Source organism: Coenobita brevimanus, chromosome 14, assembly GCF_032717465.1.
Source record: "Coenobita brevimanus isolate Jiangsu-jjx chromosome 14, ASM3271746v2, whole genome shotgun sequence".
NCBI lineage: Eukaryota > Metazoa > Arthropoda > Malacostraca > Decapoda > Coenobitidae > Coenobita > Coenobita brevimanus.
In genome coordinates, this window is record NC_136967.1 from 3,244,138 (window position 1) to 3,267,623 (window position 23,486).

Here is a 23,486-nt window from a genome sequence, read left to right on the forward strand (position 1 = left end):
CCCCACCCACCGCTCGGATATAAACCGACACAGGGTCACTCCAGTTGGAGCACCTTAATTATCCACTAAACCACCAGGTGCCATAGTTTGGTTAAATGGTTATCACTCAACATACAAATAAAATTTCATGCCATCAAACTGAAAACATAAGGTATACTTACAGATGAACATATGCTAGAACAATAGAGGTGGAATTTTGGGATACCAGAGGAAGGAGGCTTAATATAAATACTGTATAATCTACTACATATAATAACATCTTCACACCACACACTGGTTTAAACTGAACACTAACCCTTTTAATTATTAGCTACACGCACAAGCAGACTTTTTATTTTTTAAGTGAACTAGCCTCCACGAACTTTGCTAAAATTCACATTACAAATGTTGTAATTTGACACTATGCAAAACAAAGGAAGCTACGAGCCAATATCCCTTAGTTAACAATTACTGAAAATGCAGTACCTTACTATTCCACCAAGATGCAGTATTGGAACAAAACAACTGTGTGGTAACTGCTTATATAAAAAAGCCATTAAAACACTGGGTAAAAAGAAAATATGTTCACACATACACAGGGTTGTCAGTCACCAACATGGCTGACAACCCTATATATTTTACTCTGCATAATATAAGATGATTTAATAGTCCAAGAGACACCTCCTGTCATCCAAGGTTTGAAACTTTCCCTGTTAACCCTCAAACAACAATGGATGACATGTATAATGCTCTAATACTCTGGCTACTGTCAGATGATCACCTGGGCAATACTGTTAATTCATCACTATGTAATCTCAACATAAAATTGTCATATAATGAACAAATATTTTTATTCTAATTTCAGTAAGTTCTGCTTCAGCTTTACTCTAAATTGGACAAGTTATATTTAGTTTATCATTTTAGAAACTCTGAAGTTACCTCATCAAAGTATGTCTTTCAAAATTGCCTGCCAAGGAATCATCACCTTTTTGGCCCGTTCAGGTGTCAGTGAATTTACTTGTTGATTGGTTAACAACCTTTATACAAGTGGTGGCCAACTGGATCATAATCACCCTGTTCTCTAACATCAATCTTCTCCACATCGAACACGATCTTACTCACATACTGTACATTTCCACTCCATTTCTCCATTGCATTCTGTCTCCCTCTCCCTCTCTACCTCACATCTACTGTACATTCACTTCATACTGCTAAACCACCTCAGGACATTCCTCCTAATGGTTTCCAGCTAATCTAATCCAACACCATAACACTCCCAAACTTCTTCATTTGTTCTCTGTCTTTCCACATAACTCTACAGATAATTCACTTCCACTCCTCTCACTCTTGACTTCTCTCTTTTCAGCATGGGCTAAGCTTCCCTTCGATATGCCACAAGACAGGCAAGAGTTCATAGTACAAACAAACGAAACCAGTAACAAACATGAAAAAACACAGGTATTGGCAAAATGTAATGCTGTTGAATCTGAAAAGACTCGTAACTCAAGAGCATGTTGAAAAAAAAAAAAAAAGTACAGTTGCAACCCTGAGTTTCATTACCCCCCCCAGAGAGATGGAAGTGGAAGACATGGTTGGAGAATGGCCAGAGGAAAGATATTGGTCTTTCATCAAACACACAGACACACATACTCATATATACATACTTACACACTACTGAACCATCAATATCCATTCACTCGGCCTTGCTCGAACTCTGTTCCAACTCTCAGTTGCCAGGGAGGTAATGAAACCGGGGACATTGATGGCAGATCTGAACATTAACTGGCTAGATGAACTTTGGTACAGTTTATCTGCATCCAAAGACCTGAATTATGAATGAAGATTGAAGATCACCAGTATACATGCTATGAATTTCTTAATCACTTCTGGCCACATACATCATTCATACCATATTCTTTTTATCTCCAGACTCATTTTTTTTTTTTTTTTTAACTAGATGGATTACATACAGGCACAAGTAACCCCTACATTACTAAGGTGCTTTCTTAAACTGAATTAAATAGTCTGTTAGCAGCAGGGAAAAAACATAGATAATGGTGACTGAAGAGGTTAAATAAAAGCGTACGGTACATAACGTACCAGATAAATTAAAACAGTCTTCAACAAAAAAATCACATATAAAATTAAATCCCAGTACAGTACTTCAATTACTAGGTGCAGCAGGGAATAAAAGGGAAAGCAAACTGGACTTAACCCACATGATAATACAGTCCTGTAAGCAATCAGGTAAATTTATTGATGCTTTCAATACACAAGGGTAATGGTACCCAAAATGATAAGGAAATGAAGAAACAAAAGAATCAAGTTATCCAATAAGCAGTGAAGTATGATGGGAAAGAGAGTACTTAATACTTCATTAGTGGCAGTTACATTAATGTGATAATTCATATTTAAAATAAAGAATTTTCATAAGGCAATGCTGCCTATCCCTAAGATGATGTAATGTATTTATAACTACAATAAACTAGCTATACATACTGCAAGAACTGTACTGTCCCGCAGGAAAATAACTAATGTAAACCAGAGGAAAATGGTGAATGTATTTTTAAACAAATTACAGTATAGGACTGTACAGAGCATTATTCTTCAGGTACAAAGACTTTATTGAAGCAAAGAGATGAGATTATCAGACAAACTACATTAGTACAAAACAATACCAACTACTACTGCGGCTCATTTGGGTAACTAGGTAAAAACACTAGAGAGAGCTCTGACAGTTACACAACCACTGGCAGTAAAGTTTCTCACCTCTTCTGAGGCAACTTCTTCAAATCGAGGCTGTGCCTCTTCCTCTTGAGCTTGTCCCTCTTCCCCATTTTCATCTTCCTCCCCATCCTCCTCATGGTCCTCCTCCTCCTCCCCATCCTCATCATCTACATCCTCCTCCTCCTCATCCTCCTCCTCCTCCTCCTCCTCCTCCTCCACGCCTGGGCCCATCAGTGGTTGCTACAGTGACCCCCAAAGCACAGGTCAAGTCAACATGCAAGAGTGGCATGCAGAGAGAGCATGGAGGGAGAGCAAGACAGTTAGTTGGCAGTGAGAGGGCACAACACACCCACACTCAATACTTCACAAAGAACGCCACACAAAGATAATCGTATTCTCACTGGTTAACCATTTTAATCCTGGTGACATCCATTACAATTTATTCTTGCCATTGTAAGACTGGATGATATTATTCAACCTACGCAAGGCCTCTCATAATGTATTCTTAGGGGTTTACTAAGTCTCTGTCTAACTCCTCCAGTTGAGTAAGTGTAAACTAAATAAATTATCAAGAGATGGCAAGAATAAAATGAAAAAGACCTCCCCAGGCTATATAGGTTAAGAAGGTTCCATAGCACCTCTTCCTTCCCAGTTTATTCACATACCTGGCTCATTAATATATCTTTGTTTGTTATATAATTATGCAATCTAAGTTGTTACCAAAAGGAGAACAATAACAAACAAAAACACTAAGGAAGAGATACTACCAAGCCTCCTGAGCTTACGAAAATTTGGGCCAGAGGGTTAGGTGAATCAAGGTTCCTAGGAAAATTATATTATCATGCATTTTGGGGTTACAATAAGATTGGTTAGCCATCACCCTTACAAAAAGGTTGGTTATGCTACAAAATATTAGTTTAAGAGATACAGTACTGGAAATATCAAAAAAAGATTTAGAAGAAAATATAATACAGTACACCCACTATATTAGATCACACAACCCCAAGGGACAGCAACAGAGCTAGAGTAACAAACTAAACATGAAGTATTTGAAATATGATAAGCCACAATAAAACATGATGAAAATACTATATTCCCACATAAACCTGATGAAGCAATCGCAAGATTTCTTTGTTCGTTCTGTGGTCATGTATTATAAATAATCTAGAGTACTGAAAAAATAACAATGACTTTACCTTTTAAACTATACTTCTTATTACTGCACTGGTGAGTGTATTACTGCATGATTTCATCATCATCATTGCCCTCCAACTTAAAATCCCACTAAGAAGAATATTAATAGGATGGGGAGCTTCAGAAACAGAAAACAGTGCAAAAGAAAATGTAGGATAACTCCACAAATCATAACAATTACCGTACTATCCATTCCACTGTTGCAAACAAATTACAGCTGGTAATATGCTGGTTGATAACTTTTATGTATAGCAAATCCACAGTCGAGTTCTTTTATACTATAGCCATGACACTACAATACATTCCCACATGAACTTGGATGATGCACAGAATGTGGAGTGTGCACAGTTAAACCTGGGACCAGATCACATAAGTGGAAATAAATCCATCAGAATTACCATACCTGAACCAGATCAGGAGACTAATTCTGGACCACAGTACCTCCAGTAAATCATAATTTCCACTTCAACACTCTCCTTTCAAGAGCCAGCACATGATCAAATTTTGTCACTACCTGTACGGTATCAACCTATCAAATCACACTGTCTGGACCGTATTTACTGGAAATAACCCACAGAACCTACAAAATCAGGAATGAACCAGACCAGATATCTGGAAAAATACAAACTGAATCACCAGATTTTTACTATAATGCACTACATGGCATGTGCAGACATAGTGATTTTTAGAGCTTAGGATGCTTGCGGAAAGTGACTGAAAGGAAAAGAGTGTGTGTGAGTTTGTACTTATAGAGGGTGTAGAGAGTGATTTCTAAAGCACAGAGTGCTTCTACAAACTGTATGAGAGGAACAGAAAGTCAGAAAGTTGCCTATGCAGGTATATACTGGAGTGTGCCTAGAATGACTGACAGACCTAAGAGTACTTGTACTGGATGTCCAAGACAGCAAATTGTTTATGTTAGTGTGTGTAGCCTGTAAAACTAGTATACTGAATTTCTGTGACCTCATATACACCAAATCATTGTGAATGTTGTGACCTGCTGTATATCACTTGTAATGCGAAGCATGCCCAAGTTACTTTATTATCACTTATCAAAACTGAAGTGACAACACTGGAAGTTTTTCACATGGTATATTACCAGTACATAAGCTTCCTAAATTCTGGATATGTTAAAAACAAATACTGTATGTAGAGAAGTAATTGCTATGCACAGTACAATAAAACATGCTCCATATAACTGAGGTATAAGCTAAAAATGAATGAATAAGCGCAATATATACAAAACTTTAACAACTAAATGCAGTGACATGAGTTAAAATAATTATTAGTGTTGCTGATTCATAAGCAGTTTCATGGCTGGTGTCTTTCTTTTGTGGGACAATGAAGCAGGAGAAGAATTCATCTTATATATGTACACCTAAACATCTTTCCATGTCAAGCTATGTATGATGTTTGCGACACTCACCGTTTATTAAAAATGTAATAAATGTTCTCTATATCAAAGAGATTTTTCACAAGAGGGATTTCAGTTTATATATCAATAAATTGGGAAGTAATTAAACTGGGCTGCTGTTATCAACAATAAGCTATTGTGGCTTTCCATATCCTTGTCCCTTATCCCAGCTTTTGGGCATTAGCATAAAAGCATGAAATGAAATTCTAGAACTAAATCACCATACAAGAAGATCATCATCATCCAGACCTCCTTCCCACTTTAGGGCAGGGTGAGGAATAGCAATGTCCAGACAGCCCAAATTTGCCCAACCAATGGGCCACGATTCCATTCACTCACCATTCAAGTCCCCGGAATCCTGGCTCTTTAGATAAAAAGAATTAGAAACAAAAATCTCCCCATTCCCTTTATTTAAAAAAAAAAAAAAAAAAAAAAAAAAAAAAAAAATACGGTAATGATCACAAACTCCACAGGGTACAATGTATCCCTGCTAGACCAAAGGCCAGAAGTGCATATCTCTGAATCTGGGTGACATCCCATTTTAGTTTACTCCTGCTGCTGCCTGATGACTTTATTCAACTTTGGAAAGCTCTCTCATACTGAAAAGGTTTACTGAAGCAGTACCTAATCTCAGTTTGGAAAGTCTATGGTGAACTAAATAAAATCATCAGGATTAGGCAAGAACTAAAGAAAACAGATATCCCCAAATGCAATGGGTAAATTACCAAATTATTGATTTATGGAATTTCCAGCAAAAGCAATATGGCATCATATCAGTTCTCTTCAAAGAAAAAATGGAAAATATCATTACAATTCTGAATCAAAATTTTTACTTTATTACAGTTTGGTATGGTATTATGAATATCTTTTTACTTTCCAATCACTGCAAAACATTCATGTCATAATTTTTCTTATAATAACAACTTTTATGATATACGATAATGTGTATAAAACAAAAGCCTACTACACAACAAATAAAGTCTCAAACTTAGACATTTCAAGGCTTAATTTGTGGCCTAAATCACCATTCTGCATTACATGCTATTTGCTGTATGCCGTTGATAAGCTTTTATGAAAAGGTAATTAATGACCCATATGAAAATCCACTTTTTCAGAGAAGAAAAATTCTGAAAACAACAAACTGCAATGTTTGACATACCCTCTGCAAGACTGCGTTGTTGTCAGTGTGCGAGACTTCATTATCATCAAGAGAAATGTGGAAGCGTCTACGGAACTCATGCTGAGCTGACACCATCCTCTCCAGTTCATTGTTGTCCTGGGAACTGAGGGAAGAGAAAAAAATTATTATATATATATATATATATATAGTTTCATTCATAAAGGCTGCAACATGCTTGTATGCATTGGCCTTGGTCACCTAACAGCACCTATCCATTATATATACTGTATACACACACACACACATATAAGCATACCCCGGTTTAACGATGCAATTGGTTAAGTAAAAACCCATCACTAGACAGGGTATCGCTTTTTGGGGTAGACTTTAACATGTAAAGTATAGGGATGTGTTTTTGAGCCTTGGGTTTCTCCCCCAGCCAACTCCAAAGTCCACCTAAATGAGTCCAGAGAAAAGTTTAATGCCAATCTAAATGGCCTAAGAGCTGTAAATGAAGCTAACCTAGGCCTAAAAGCTGTGCCTGTCTCGCTTGTACCCAGTCAAGGTTACTGGAGAATGCAATCTCCGACTTATATTCAAAGTCGGTAGAGAAGAAGCAGCAGCATTGTATACAATCCCACCATCTGACGATCCCAGGACAATTCAATAAACATCTGCTATGCATAATAATAATGTATGAATGACAGTATCATCCAAGGTGAGAATTGTTGTGACAGAGAATCAGTGATACTTTGACAGGGAATTCTCTTGACGGTGAATGCGACTGGGATAGCCTTTTCAACAGCCCCTCTTTATGTCGTTTTGGTTACTGTTCTGGTTGTAAAGCTTCTTTATTTTATTTTCTCTTATTTTCCAACATTTACTGTATTCAAAAATTCCTTTGTACTTTCAAAGCATCTTCCCTTGAACAGCCCAAATGAAAACAAGTGATTTATTGATCACTGATGCAATTGGGGTAGCCTGTATAAAGGCCCCTCTTTATGTCATTTTAGCTACTTTTCTGGTTGTTAAGCTCCTTTTTCTTCTCTCCTATTTTCCAACAATTATTTAGAAATTCCTTTATATTTTCAAAGCATTTTTCCTTGAACAGCCCAAATGTAAACACATGATTTATCAATGTTACAGTTTTCATCAATGCATGAAATATTTACTCTCTAAGGCTTTCACAGTTATTAATATTTATTTAAAATTATTACTATGTATTCCATGATAGGTTAGATGACAGTTCAGTGTTCAAACACAAAATATTCTTTGTTGAGTCGCCTACTTGTCCTCAATGTTTTGGTACCTCGTCTGATGGGTGAGAATACGCACCTCAAATGACCGTGTTCACTCCACCTGTGACTAGAACACATTAATCTATGTCTAAAAAATTTATAATTCAACCTAAACACAAAATTTAAGTCAAAAATATCATCAAAATTGGTAAAAAAAAAAAATCAAAACCCATCACAAAACTAGGGGTAGGCCTACGATTGGCAGGGTAGGGTGGTATTTCTACCCCCATCACTATTCTGGGATATTGCAAATTGGGGTTTGCCTGCATATACACATATCAAACCCATATCCCAATTTCCGGCAATGTTGTATACCAGTGGGAGTGTTCGGTCAGTATGTTGGATATCGAAGCAATTTTCCCCATAAGATACTGAAGAAAAGCCATAGATGTGTTTCAGGCTGAAACTCAAACTCTTATATACCTTACTCAATAAACAGAGACTGACACAGAAACACCATAGGTAATGTTATTATCCTCATAAACAATGCTACTGTTAAACAATGAGACATCAAACATCACATGCAGGAGGGTAAGGTGGGTGGGACATGCAGTGTGAGATGCTTCTGGGCAACTGACAGGCAGGCAGCTGGCGGCCAAGCAGAGGTGGGGGGGGGGGCGAGGGAATGAGGAGGGAGACAAGCTAGGGTGGGGGAGGGAGACAAGTGGGGATGGGGGAGGGTGGGGGGATGGGGAGGGAGACAAGCAGGGGTGGAGGGGGGCAGGGGGACAGGGAAGGAGACAAGAAAGCCAAACTGCCCTACAGCCCCTACTACTGCCCCTGCCACCCAGCCTCACTCACTAACTCTCACTCACTCTCACTGACTCACTCTCTCACTCACTTTCACTGACTCACATTCTCACTCACTCTCACTGACTCACACACACTCACTCACTCAGTCACTCTCTCTCTCTCTCTCTCTCTCTCACACACACACACACACACACACACACACACACACACACACACCGCTCGCTGGCTCAGTGGTAACGTTCTCACTTGCCATCTGGTAGACGGGAGTTAGTGCCTTACTCAGGTTGCAAAAAAGTTTCACTGATGAAGTGGGTGGTTACTGTCCCCCTTGAGCAAGGGGAAGGGTGTGTGCGTGTGTGAAGGTCACAACCTTACCCTTAGATCGGACTATATGAGCTCTCAGCTCCCTTCTGGGATGGTAAAAGCTGACGATCACAACCATCAGGTGATCCTGACTGACTCAGTGAATTACACATACACACACACACACTCGGGAGACAAACGGAGGTGGGGGAGTGCAGGAGAATGGAGAGGGAGACATGCCTAACAATGCTGAGAGCAGTGGGGAATGGAAGAGAAATGGGGGCAGAAGAGAGGGGATGGAGGGAGGACAGGGAGAGCCGTGTGCACTACCACATCCTATTCAGACATGCTCGTTTCAAACCTATGGAGGGATGGAGTGTTCGAACTAGCAAATCGATGGCTGTTCAGATTGTGGGAATGTTCCTCCATTTCTTTTGTTCGGTCTAGTGAATCGTCGGTTATCAATGTGTCGGAAAGTAGGGTATGGGTGAATACATTATGATTTATGAACTCCTTCTCCCACTTGCACCAAAGAAAGCTGCACCTGTGCTAACAGCAAACTGATTTTTTTTTTTTTTTTTTAACCCTAAATCTAAGCTCAGAGACTCTTTACACATCAGTATGCTGAAGGACATGATACACTTTAGTCTCCTATTCCCTCTTATGTACAGAACAAATAATTATGGTACACCTAGAAGCCTAGAAAAATGAGTGGCATTATAAAGTGTGTGAGCTCGAGCAGCATGATGAAAAAGTTAAAAAAAAAAAGTAGATGCGCTGGCAGTGACGAGAGAATGGGGCACAGAATGGAAAGAGGAAATTCTGTATGAAGGAAGGGAAAGAAGATGAAAGGAAAATCAATGAAGCAGAGGGGAGGATGGATGGGGGGGGGGGAAGAATATCAATAAAGCAACATTTCCAAAATCATTGGTATATCAGAAGGAGGGAAAAAAATAAAATCAGCCATACTGGGGCATTTCATTAATCATTCTTTTCTCCAAACTTTAACACTAAGATACTGTACAGTGAAAGTGCATCCATAGAGAAAGATATATAAAGCTGAGTCTTGCTCTGCTGACAAACACTAATCGTCATCTGCACTAACCTTGTGGGTCGATTCCATTGTGTAGTTCGAGCATTGTGGTTGACATAGTAAGTTCTCCCATTGGCATCCTGCCGCTCTTCCCAACCCTCTGGCAGTGGATTCTGACTATCATTGGGCACCAGCACTGGCTGCAAGACACATGAAATACCACAAGCAACAATCAGTAATATCCCAACAAACACACAATCACAAACACACAAATATACAGGAAAGTGAAAGTGCTCTCATTTTTTTTATTAGTTAAATCCTGGAGTAGGTGGGGATGCCCATCATCCACTCACTCAATGCAGTGTTACCTTATGGTCTCTACACTGAGTGACAAGCCAAATGGTTTCCTGTACCCAGGAAACCATTTACTACACTGGGTGGTAACCATATAACTGGGGTTTCTGGCCAGGTTAAGTGTCCCCCAGATTCCCCTGCCTAAATTCACTAAATCATGGCAGATGTTTTGGAGGGACTTGGAGGGCCCAATACCTGCCCACGGCCCCAACTAAATGGGTAGATTTGCATGGCCATGTGAAATGTAAGAGGAGTGAATGAGGAGATTGGCTCTATGAGGCAGGTACCAGTACATGTGAAGTGACAGACGGTGGTGAAATATTTCTGGCCTATCAGATGGAGCCAGGATTTCGAGGGCTTCAATGGTGAGTGAATGGAAGTGTGGGCCACTGAACTGGGCAAACTTTGTCTGTCTGGATGTTGCTACTCCTCACCCTACAGTAGGGTGTGAAAGGAGGTCCAGATGATGATGATGATCTTTCAACATTTTCAACAACCAACACTCCCCTACAGGAAACCTAACAGATAGTGTACTGCACTTTAAGCCCTACGAAGCCATGATTGATCCACTCCTGGCAAGAAGGAAAATGCAAATAACCTAATGAATTACAGTACAGTACTATGATCTATTAGAGAGAGAGAGAGAGAGAGAGAGAGAGAGAGAGAGAGAGAGAAAAAAAAAAAGCACAATAAAAACCCCAAAGATTAAAGGAAAACCACCAACAACTCCCTTCCTATTTAATTACGCCAGTCCAACAGATAACAACGTTTCTTTTCTTTTAATTCTTCAAGTATCAACACCAGACCACAATACAGAACATTCACCTAAAACACTTATGCCTCATAGCTAGCCATAAATTCCTTAAATGAACTCTTCAATTTTTCCTACATTCACAACTAAGTCTGAAATATTTTGAAGAAAGCCATATTCAAGCCAGCAACCCACCCATTAATCCACCATCATGAGTCCCCACAGTTGCAATAAATTCCATTAACACATGCAACATTCTCTGCTACATTAACAATCCAGGCTCAACCCAACTCTCATCAAAGCCACACTTTTTAAAACTAATTCATCAAAATTTGGAACCACACTACCAGCAACAGACAGAAACAAAGTTTTTCAACACAATAACAAGACATACTCTGATCAACAAAATCCTTAACATAAATATGCAATACTAGATGTGACTAGCCAACTCCTTTCAAACAGACAAGCCCAAGTACTCAACCAAAACTCAAAGATCCAAATGAAGAATACTCCTCATTGGTGTTCCAATTCCTGCATCCTCTGACCACGACCATTCAAATTTTCATCCATGGCTTACCATCCCCTTCTCCATCCTGCAATCTAATGCCAGATAAAATGGCAATGGCTTCACAACTCATCAACTCACTTTGCAGCAAACCAACTCCAAACACCCAAAAATATGCCTTCTACAAAACTTAATAACTGCTACACTGACAAATTCAATTGTCACTCACATCATTCTAGATACACACACAAAGCACAACCACAAGTCACTCTCTTTAACAAAACACTCCTCATGAAGACATCCCAATATATTTGGACTTACTTAGGATACACACATAACATCTCTCAACACACAAACAACATAATGACAAGGAGTCTCTGAAAACATAAGCACCACAACTGTGCCATTTGGACAATTAATAATTCATACAGGCACCAACAAATTATCTAAGTCCAAACTGGCCCCCACCATAGCAGCCACAAACATGGAAAGGCTTTAAACAAACACAACAAACTCTCAATAAAATCAGATACAGGACTACAATGCTCAACAGTAAGTATATATCACCTTCACCATGAAACAAAAGTATTCCCAATCAAAGACTGGAATAACATGGGAGAAACAATCAACTGCTTCAGCATAGGGCCTATCCCATCCTTGTACAGTAATAATATTCTGCATCCCCCCCCCAAGAGAAAGAGAGAGAGAGAGAGAGAGAGAGAGAGAGAGAGAAAAAAAAAAAACAGCACTAATCTGGGCAAAAATACAAAGAAACACAAAGCCATCCTAGCTATTCACAAGCTTCAGTCACACAGCCTTCTTCATAAACCTATACCAGATATGCATCCCACATAAACTGCCCTTTCCAGACAAGAATTCACTAAGCCAAACTACCGTGTGGCCATCAACCCTCTCTTACTTCAATATTAAGACAAAATACACCTCGCAACAGTCCACTCTGCTCTCACTGTAATGCAACCCCTCACACCACAATACACTCACCTCACGCAATTCATTCTCACAGCACAGACAAACCTTTGGCATAATCTCAATAACAGACCTGCGGGAGTGCCTGGCTGAGGTGGCTGAGCTCCTGAGGTCCATCAGGTTCCCATCCAGAAGAGCCTGGGGTCACAACAACTACTCCGTATTTTATTTGTACCAATTCTGCCACCACACAGCAATGCCAGGCTTATATTGCCACTTCCATTTTCACACAGCAACATAAGACTTATACCACCACTCCCATTATCACACAGCACTATCCAACGTACACTGCCACTCCCATTATCACAGCACCATCTGACTAACATTGCCATTCCCTATATCACACAGTACAATCTGGCTCATATTACTACTGGGTACTCAACCTACCATACACCATCATTTGGCATATAGTACCACTCCTTTTGTGTTACAGTCCGTCACCTTGACTTGGCAATTTTTGTCTCCATTTCACAGCCAATTATCTTAGCCTAATGACAGTATCAGACAATACTGGCTCTACATTGTCAATGACACTTTTTTGTGACTACCACCATTAATCTCTTATTAAAGCTCAGCATTCAAGATGGAAATGGTAGTTTTAGGTCAAGCTAAAAAGGGCAATGCACAGGTGTTCCAAAATATCAAAATGGTTTGCTTCACCTTGTAAAGCAAAATACTAAACACATGGTTCAAAATGTTCTACCATCTGATCTTTCAGTACTTGCTGTTTCTCCATCTAAGTCATCCTTTCTTTCATGCAAGTGAGGTTCCAACTGTACTATAAACAGCACTGGTAACTAGACTGGCCAGTACTCTGAAGAGTTAACCCCTTTCCTATACACTAAGTCTTCCTTAAAAGGAATAAAATCAAGTGGTTGAAGTAACAGAACAGATGACAAACTGAAGGAATTAACAACACACTTAAGAAATGTGACAAAAAGTGGGATTTCTCTGATAAAAAGTATGCATAAATAGGGATTAGCTAATTCATTCCTAAAGATACATTACAGTACTGGTAACAACCTATTATGGCTTTTCCAATCAGACCCAGTCCTTAGCCAACAAATTGAAACATTAAATTATCAGACCTGTTCCCAAGTTGGAGGGGCAGTGTCAGATAGCTCTATTACCCTCTTCAACCAGAGGATGTATTTTTTCTATCTCATTCTTGCAATCTCCATATGATTATAGACAGCATTGAAAGTTTCAGACCGGACAGATTAGAGGTAGCCTCCATTTATTACATCACTATGAGAGGTTATTCCTAAGCTGAATAATATAATCTGAAAGATACAGGGTTAAAATGAAAAATATATCCTTAGACTGAAGTGGTTAAGTACTCTCATCCTCCAAATCCTATCCTAACCTACCCTACCAAGCATCCTAGAATACATCTAAGCTCACCTGTGCTGGAGTCTCCTCCTGCCCACTACTGTTCTCAATGCTGACTACCTCCCAGCTGCCCTCCTCTGGGGTTTGCTCACCAGATGCCCCTCCACTGCTGCCACCAGCACCCTCTTCAGGCATATAGGCAAGGTACAGCTGAAGATTACCTTTCACTCGAGACCTCGTGCTGCAATGTTACATAAAAAGGTACAAAATATTAAAATATGTTCATCATCATCATCTGACTTACTTCAATTGAACATTGCCCTACACTCATGATGAGCTGCCAAGACTTTTACAACAGGTACAACATACTGTATTAAAATATCATGATCATCATCCTGACCCATTTTTCCCCTACCTCAGGTTAGGGACATGAAAGATGCATAAATAAAGCTAGTAGGGCACTTGGTGGAGTGCATTTCTCCGACAAGGGCAACATAATTTCCAAGCCACTTTTCATAATGGGTCGGTTTTCTCATCATTGATTAGGGTTTCACAAAAAATGTTTCCTGGATCCAGAATCTGTAATACGACCTGGATCAGTCCAAAAGTTAATCGATTGTTTCCTGGGCCATGAGCTTCTTATACACTAAATTTGGTCCAAATCTTTCTTTTAGTTTTTAAGTAATCCTGCTAACAGACAAAAAACTAAAAACAAACAAACAAACAGGGGCAAAAACATACCACTAGCAGTACTCTCCTTGTTGGAGAGAGAGAGAGAGAGAGAGAGAGAGAGAGAAAATGAAAGCAGAAATGCCACTATCTATAACATGCCCTACGAAATTAGTAACGGTAATCTTTCATACATCATTCAACGCCAGGAACCCTCAACATGCAACTGTAGTTCATTCATTTTAACTTGTCAGACTTTTTCATTCTTTTGCTGCCAATTTTCTGTAGCTCAGTGAAATATTTAAGACAATATTGCATCCTTTCCACAGCACTTCATGACATGCACCAAATTCTGCTGTTAGCCTCTTTGTTACAGGCCAATATTCAAGACGGAGAATTGCAATTTTACACCTAGCTTAGGTGAACAGAGAAACTCTCTGCCTCCAATACACTACCTGCGAGGTTGGAGGCGATGGTGTCTCTGGGCCACAGTGCGACCCTCTGCCTCCCGGGGCAGATTGTTGAGAGGCAGCTCCACCATGCCCAAGAAGTCATCACGCGTCAGCCGGTTCTCATCAAACACTTCCAGCACCAGCTTATGCTCAAAGGGCTTCACCTGCATTGGGGGTACATCTCTTTAATCAATACAGGTATACCTCAATATACAATACCGGTACCTCTAGATGTGATACCCCAGCTTAACAATGGAGATTGAAATGCCACAATACCCCGCCTGACGATGGCCAAACCCCGGTTTAACTTTTTTTTTTTTTTTTTAAACCGATTTTGATATTTTAGACTAAACTTTCTGCATTTAGGTTGATTTATAAACTGTTTTTAGACTAAGATTAATGTGTTTTAGCCATAGGTAGGGTGAACATTGCCATTTTGGGGTACAGTTTACTAAGCTTGAATTTTTCCAGACTTACTTTTGACGAGTTTCACATTGTAATTGTAGCTTTTAGTGATTTATTTACAGGTTAGCTTCTTTTACAGCTGTCAGGCCATTTAGACTGGCTTAAAACTTGTTTTTGGACTCATCTGGGTGGATTTACGACTTGGTTAGGGGGGAAACCCAAGGCTCAAAAATGCATCCCTATACTTTACATGTTATATCTACCCTGAGATACAATACCCTGCCTAACAATGGGTTTTTACTTAACCAACTGCATCGTTAAACCGGGGTATACCTGTACGTTTCAAACTAAATGATTAATATTAACGTACTGGTACTGATTACAAGACGATCATTAAGGCAGACAATCACTTTTCAGTAAGTCTCAATCTTCCCTTAGACTACCTATAACACACAATCACTAAATATAAAGTTCAGGTCCCTCCATTAGCTCTTAGTACAATACAGGCTATGGTAAAGAGTACCTTGCCCAAATGTCTCATGCTCTGGCTGGGAATTACACCTGGGGCTATCAGTTGCAGTCCGTGTGTCTCCAAGTAAACTACCATAATTCCAATTCCAACTATAATGCTGCACTTCTTAATAACCTCTCTCACCCAATGAGTACTTTCCAGACAATAATATTCTGCTTAGCTTTGGGGGGAGAGCTCTCCTAGTGCTGGAGTTTAATGGAGATAACTTATAACCACTTTATTGCTAAAGGTTTCCATAATACTGTATTAAGAAAAACCATTTGGTGGTAGCAAAAATAAGATGGAAAAGACATAATTGTACTGAAGTTGTTACGGTATGTAGTGCTTCATTAATACTGTACTATCTGCAGTGATACAGTTTTCGATCAGTCAGGTTTAATGAAAAACAAAAAATATAAAACCCAGATCTATTTTATCCCCTATGAGGTGTAGGGCCAAAGGGTTAGGCTACTGTAGTCTAATCCATTAAGAATAGATGACCAGTCTACTTCCCTGAGTGGCATTACATGGCAAAACCTCCAGTCACTGATGGCAATCAATCCTCTGCAAAGGCATTAATATGACTGGGGCGTTCTAACCACATGAACAACGCGTTCGTCAGCTATGTAAAATTGAGTCCCTGACAATCATTCCAGTCACTTTTAAAACAGCTTGTTTTCACCATCAACCTCAACCTGCATCCCTTAAGTATCATCCACAGTTCCACAGTACACTCAGAGATATTGTCGCTTCTAAATAAGTAAATAAGAAAGTTGTTATTTAGTACTTACTCGGAATATAAATTCTTCATCCCAGTGTGGATTTAAGGTCTGAAACAGAGAGGGCATGTTATTTAGTACTTACTCGGAATATAAATTCTTCATCCCAGTGTGGATTTAAGGTCTGAAACAGAGAGGGCATGTTAATCATACTATTTTGCCTTAGGTATTTAGTACAAATCTATGTCTTTTTCAAAAAAAAAGAAAGAAAAAAAAGAAAAAAAAAAAAAAAAAATCCATCCATCATCCAATCCTACATTGCCCCATGAGGAGTGTAAGAGTCCGGGGTTAGGCAAGTTGGTCCTGACATTTAAGATGAGAGTGACCAGCCTCACTCATCCCTGAGTGGCATTACGTGAGCAATAACAATATTAAAATAAAAATTTAATTATGAACACCTCTGAATCTGCTAAGTCACACTATCTCATACTACACTTCAAAATAAAGTTAAATATTAAAATGCTATAAAACTCACAGAATGATACAGTTGACGGTATTGTATTAAAGTACACTTGAGAAGCCTGTTTGCCAAAGCACATCCTTTTTAACAATGTACACTTTTGTACAGCGACCCCTCCATTTATGCAGGCAATGTTAACCTGACCTTCCATGTAAGTGGAGACTGCATAAGTGGGCTCCTTTAATCTATTAAAATATAGCTAACCTGTTAACCGAGTCCTCGGCTGGATCCCAACTTGCCTACCAAAACCCTTAGACCTCAATTAGACCACAGATATGCTTCCCAAGGGCATAGTCTACTGTAGAGATGATCAGCAGACATAGGACAGTGGCATCAAATGGGTTTTAAGAATAAATGAGGAAGATATCTCACTATGATACAGTAAACTCTCAATTTTCTGTCATTGCAATAATCTGCCCAACACAACATCTGACACTTTTTGCCTGGCTCTATTAAAGCAACATCCAGCAAAATTTGGCTACACCTAGCACTGAAACGGGAAACAACCGGTAGTCCTATGTAACATCTGGTGGAAAGGCATATCATCCTGCTCAGACACAGGACCCAACTAGTGCCCAGGAAAACCCCGCAACGTCCCAGCCATTCAGATTGCATTGCCGGAGCAGCCCACCCGGTGTGCTGAGCCTACTGTAGCTCACTCGGTCTCTCCCGTAGATGCCGTACAGTAAGGACGTACAGTATGTGTGTGCTCTGCTCTTGTGACCCACGCAGTGGCTAAACCCTAGTGCTGTGACTTAGTCTATGGCATCCAATGCCTCGCTCACTGATGTAGTGCAGTGACTAACCTTGTTGCCCCTCAGTGCTCAAATTACTGTATAGTGAGGACATATCTGTGTGTATTTACCTTCCATCAAAGCCAACACTGGGTGAGCAGAGTTTGATTATGATTATATTATGTACTGTATTACTGTGCTACATGTGTTGTATTAATACTGTACAGTACCGCATTTTATGCTTAATTTTAATCTTTTACTCATGGGTAATGTTGTAGGAAAGTTTTTGGGATAGTCGAGACGGATAATAACACATTATCTGGCTCAACACCGAATGGATAGCCAACAGGGGGTATTATGCAATATCCAGAGTTCTGCAATATCCGGTGTGGGGGTTGGCTAAAGCATGCCGGATAATCTTGTTTACTGTCTTCTTAACCTGCTGACTAAAAATGTTGTGATCCCAACTATTTCCTAGGGATGCAAGGTGTCAGCCTCAAACTTCTCAAATTCTTGACAAAACTCAAGATGGTGGCTTACATATCCCTGCATGAGTTATTTTGAAGCACACTGCCAATTTTGGCACAGTTTATTGGCACCCTGCCAAATTTTGGCATACGTTATGGGTGCTGTGTAAGCAGAATCCATGCAAGTAAGGTCTCCATAAAAGAAAGGGTCACTGTATTTCAATTACTGTAAGTTCTAAAGGAAGGCAGGAACAACACAGAATCAAAATTGCCACCCCATGTAAGTACTGTACCTCCCTCTGTCTCTCTGGTGGAGGACTGCAGGCAAACTTTTGTTCATGACAGAAGCAGCTATCAATTTTGAACCTCCCATTATAAAAGTATGGGAAATTAAGATTTTAAAAACTGCAGATATCACACATTACCTTTTTCTTTGTTTTCGTTGTGACACTGTCAACATAATCATCAGTTCCATTGGGCTCTTTATTGACTAGCTCGATTTTGACGTAAGGATCACTGAAAATTAACAAAATCATGATTATGTGATGACAACAAGAAATTTGTTAACTTATCATTCATGCACCTGAAATTTTCAGCTGAATCTCCCTGGCAATTCACTCTACATGTACAGCTGATGACAAAGTTCACCTACTATTCCAATGCACCTACGTCACATTTGGGACAGAGCATGGTTTCATCCCTGATGCAACACAACAAAGTACAACATTAAGGACAGAGAAATACACAAAGCCTCCTTCACTTGGAAATGGAAGTTAGACAAAGAAGATGTGAAATAATACATAAACTTTTGTCCCCAGCTGATATTTCATAAAGCACTGTCTTTCACACTATACCATAAAAATAGCTATAATTTTTAAAATTTCCTGTCAGAATGCAAACTTCACCTTGAGTTCATTTCATGTAAAAGCTGCAGTACAACAATTAAAATTATCCTCCCTGAATTAAGTGATGTATTCTACTGGCTTACTCTTGCTACCTCTAGGCAGTCATTCACTTTAGAGGAGATCTCCTGGAATGAAGGGGTCTGTGAAAGCTATATCATATCTAATCCCTTCAGATGAAAGAGTGTTGCCTAAACTGAATAAAATAGTCTGGAGGCAGCAATAACTGAAGAATGCTGGTGCCTTGTCAGATTCAAAAAGTTAATCAAACTAATTAAGGAACATAGGCAGTGGTATTTCTGTTTTAACATTACTGTACTAAAAAATAACTGTGAGTGCAATGGACCTACGTGTGAGTAAATCAAACTTACCTTGCACCAAATATATCCTTTTTGGCTAATCCTCTACCTCCAATCACTCGTAATCGTACTAATTTCGTTGCCTCAACCTGAAAAAATAAAAGACATTGTAGTACTGTACACTTCAGTAAGTTGGTAGCAACAGGACAGAACCAAATATACCTGTAGAGTAACTACATAAAACCAATACAGAATAAAGACCAATTTTCAATATATACCAGCTCAAATATAGTACATGTCCACTAAGTACTGTATACATTTTCTCTGTACTGATAAAGTCTGTATAAGTAACACAGAGGGTATATATCACTGTGCCATTGTACAGATAAACTTGTAAGGATAAGGTGATACACAGTCTCCTAAGCCAGTGATACCAATGTATGACCATAGAACTGGAGAAAGAATGTTAAAAGTGAGTGTAGGCCTATGCATTTTTTTTTTTTTTATGCGAGGAAGAAGGAACCAAAGGCCATGAGCCCGCAGTAACAGTTCCCTCCAAGAGAAAAACAAAATACAATAAAGAGCCAAATTCAAGATCCGATCATTTTGAGATACCTGGACACACTGCATTTGAAAGACTGGAGATCATAGGCAGCAGGAAATACAGACAGAGGGAGACAGTTCCAGAGCTGACCTGTTGCATAAATGAAAGACTGGGAGTAACGGTTAACTCTTGCATTAGAGAGTTGGACAGAAAAGGGATGAGAGTTTGCTGCCAGACGGGTGCTACGCGCCTGTCGTAGAGGTGGAGGAATGCAAGCAGACAGTTCAGAGGAGCAGTGACCATTAAAGTAGCGATAAAAAAGAGATAAAGATGCAACAGTGCGGCGAAGAGACAGAGGTTGAAGGGAGTCAGTAAGAGGAGGAGAGTTAATGAGACGAAAAGATGTTTGTGGTATGTGTCAGCATTTATTATACCAGTATACCAAAGTGTCGGTGGGGGATGAAGGGTGCAGTTCACGGAGGAAAGGCTGGATGGATGCTGTGGTCATATCTGAAAGAGGTATGGTAGCCTATGTGATGGTAGGGAAGGAAACAGAAATTGGGAGGTATTACCTTGTCACTGTCAGATGGATTGAAGAAGTCTATTAGGCCTACTCACAAAAAGTGTGAGAAGCATCACAGATGATAAGATAGGTGAGGAACAGGATGGATTTATCAATGGTAAATCATCATCCACCTTGCTCACCCAACAATGCCATCCATGACATCAACCCATCCAGCCTTGATAAAATTTTATTTTCTCTCTCTTTTTACTATTAAACCCTAAATCATGAACCATAAACTGTTTCAAAGTTGCTTCACTTTGAATACCAATTTGTCAGCACACACACTACACATCAATAAGGATTAACTGTAGCTAAGTGAGAGATGTATCAGCCAGTCATTCTATGACTCCCTTATTAAATCAATGAGCCCCACATCAGGGCAATGCAAACCTATCAGTGCAGATCTTACTTTATTACAACATACTGGATAATTTCAGACTAAATGTGCTCAAATTATCACACAACCTGGCAACCCACACATTCCAATGACCCACCCTGCCCACCAACCACGGTCACCCACCAACCCCACTCGTGAATGCCGTCCACCCTCCTCACTCAACAATGCCATCCATGACATCAACCCATCGAGCCCTTCCATCATACCCAACCATCTCTCCCTGAATTCAGTGTACCTGCAGTGGTTTCTTGTTTCAAGTGTATGTGAGAAACATTATGTCTTTTTCCGATAACGTTCCTCAAGCTATGCATGTAATGTGTGTGACGGAGCATATGGCATACCAGAGTCTCTTACAAGATATCGCAGGGCTACATTAGTGAGGTACTAGGATGCCTATATATAATATAGAGTTATGTTAGTTTTCTCCAATTCGTAAGCTGTGTATATGAAAAATGTAAAAAAAACGTCACACATGTTCCTCCTGAGGCAAGGTACTTCCACTTCAAGGTTGTGCCACAGTCTGACTGCAAAGTATATGTAAACAACTGTAGTGACAATTACAACTCAAATAGATGCTACTTCAATAAAAACCAATGTCAGCATTCAAAATAAATAAATACGTGGGTCAATGATGATAAGAAAATAACTAATTTCAGCATGGATTTTTCTTCAGTGACATGGTATGATATTTTTCAATGCCTCACTCTCAATAGACAGTTTAAAAATTTTTGTCAAGATTCATAACATTCAATGTTTAAGCGTAAAATGATATATAATTTTTATATTTTTGATCAAATCAATGACTGATACGAAAGGCTGACATTATCATGACTCTTAAGGGCGTGAAGCCGACAATGAGATTGTCAAGATATAGACGGCCATAAGCCTATAAATATTCATTTCCTCAGTCTTTCAGTAATACCAAGGTAATCAATATGAAAAACTGTAACAGAAAATCTGGAATTTCAACAATAAAATCAGGCATTAATGTTTGCCTAATAGCTAGCCTAATTACCCTTCTGACTACCACAAGACAATTCTATTATGTTCTGGAGAAATACGATACTGTACCCTAGACAAATGAAGCTGAAAGTGCTTGATATAATAGATGGTGCAGGAAAACAATGCTTACAGGTTATCAATATTCATTACAACACCGATGTCAAGGTCATTTGATTATTGCAACCATATTAACATTTAGCTGTAGGAATTGTTCCAGCTACAGTACAGTATATAAAGTCTACAGTACAAAGATAAACCAAATGTGACAACAGACATGAATGAAAACAATCATAGAGCATTATATAAACCAGCAGCATGATAAGTAAACCTAAATATCCTTGAGACCCAACACTACTAACAAAGGCATTTCTAGTTATTCATGGATAGTGACAGACTAACAAGGAGTTTATGTGAGTGAGGTAGGGGGGGGGAGGGAGGGGAAGGGTAAGGATGAGATGGAGTGGAGAGGTATATGAGAGAAGGGGGTGTGGGCTGGGGGAAGGGCAGTGAAATGGTGGGGGATAGGGCAACATGGAGGTGATTTGTTTGTGGCCACCCTTTACGGGATTATGGAGTCTGGCAATAGATAGACAGATACTGTAGATATTTCTAATTATGTCTAAAGTAAAAAGACAGAAAAACTTATCACTTTTCCATTGTTGACTATAATGCTAATTTGTCTCTTTCCTCATCCCTTGCAGCACCCACTGCTTAGAAAAAGTTTGAGATATGGAACACATCCCTGATTTATAACTTGGCCTACCTGTCCCTTCGGTAACACGGTTGCTTTCGAGACCTGTGCACACAAGCTGGATCTTATACAGTACCTTGTAGCTATAGTGGGCAAATTAAATTAAATTGCTGCTTACAGATCATCCTTACTGGTCTAATATCATACAAAATCCATCTCTTTGAGAAATCCCATTTCCCTGATTCACCAAAACCTGATGTGTCCTTGGTGCCTAAATACCGCACCATGAAACACTAAACCACTAAGTTTGTATCTCGCTTGTACGATTATGCCCAAAGTTAACGTTAATGTAAGTGATAACCTGGTATATTAGTGGAATTGTTGATGATTTAACGATGAGTGCAATTTTCCAAAGGACAAGTAGGTCATTAAAATATTATGGATACAGATTATACATACCGTTCCATCGCAGTTTGGCTGAGGTACATAGCCTACAATACGAGAAGTTTGAGCCATTCCTCCATCAGTTAGACGTTACTAATAGTACCTAAAACAATTTCCTATCACCCCTTCCTCTAACTTAATCACTTGACACACGATATATGTTTGAGGCCTTCGCGAAACAATGCGTTGAAGATCTTTACGAGCATCGGTGCTCTAGGATCAGGTTATAATATCTTTCAGAAAACATTCCTTATGATCCTCGATTCGTAGAATGTTATTCAGCATGGAATATGATGTGGCTTCAGCAATTTTGTTTTTAAAAATACAATTGTCTTTTGTAAAGTTCTATAATATTCTTAGAATCAGATTGTACCAAAAAAAGGGATCCGTAAGATAGGCTCGACTTTCTATCGTC

At 39.3% G+C, this 23,486-nt stretch overlaps 1 protein-coding gene across 1 annotated transcript in view; it reads right to left on the minus strand.

The window, feature by feature from the left end:
• The window catches only part of Nedd4 (E3 ubiquitin-protein ligase Nedd4), a 58,619-nt gene extending 35,406 nt beyond the window's left edge, over nt 1-23,213 (minus strand). The window contains exons 1-8 of the mRNA XM_080286985.1: nt 23,087-23,213; nt 19,501-19,577; nt 18,653-18,743; nt 16,652-16,690; nt 14,875-15,035; nt 13,823-13,991; nt 9,894-10,021; nt 6,474-6,597 (exon numbers count right to left, since the gene is read on the minus strand). Coding sequence (XP_080143111.1) covers nt 6,474-6,597; nt 9,894-10,021; nt 13,823-13,991; nt 14,875-15,035; nt 16,652-16,690; nt 18,653-18,743; nt 19,501-19,577; nt 23,087-23,143 — 846 coding nt within the window. The 5' untranslated portion in view covers nt 23,144-23,213. The remainder of the gene's footprint in view (nt 1-6,473; nt 6,598-9,893; nt 10,022-13,822; nt 13,992-14,874; nt 15,036-16,651; nt 16,691-18,652; nt 18,744-19,500; nt 19,578-23,086) is intronic.
• Nucleotides 23,214-23,486: the final 273 nt, after the last annotated feature.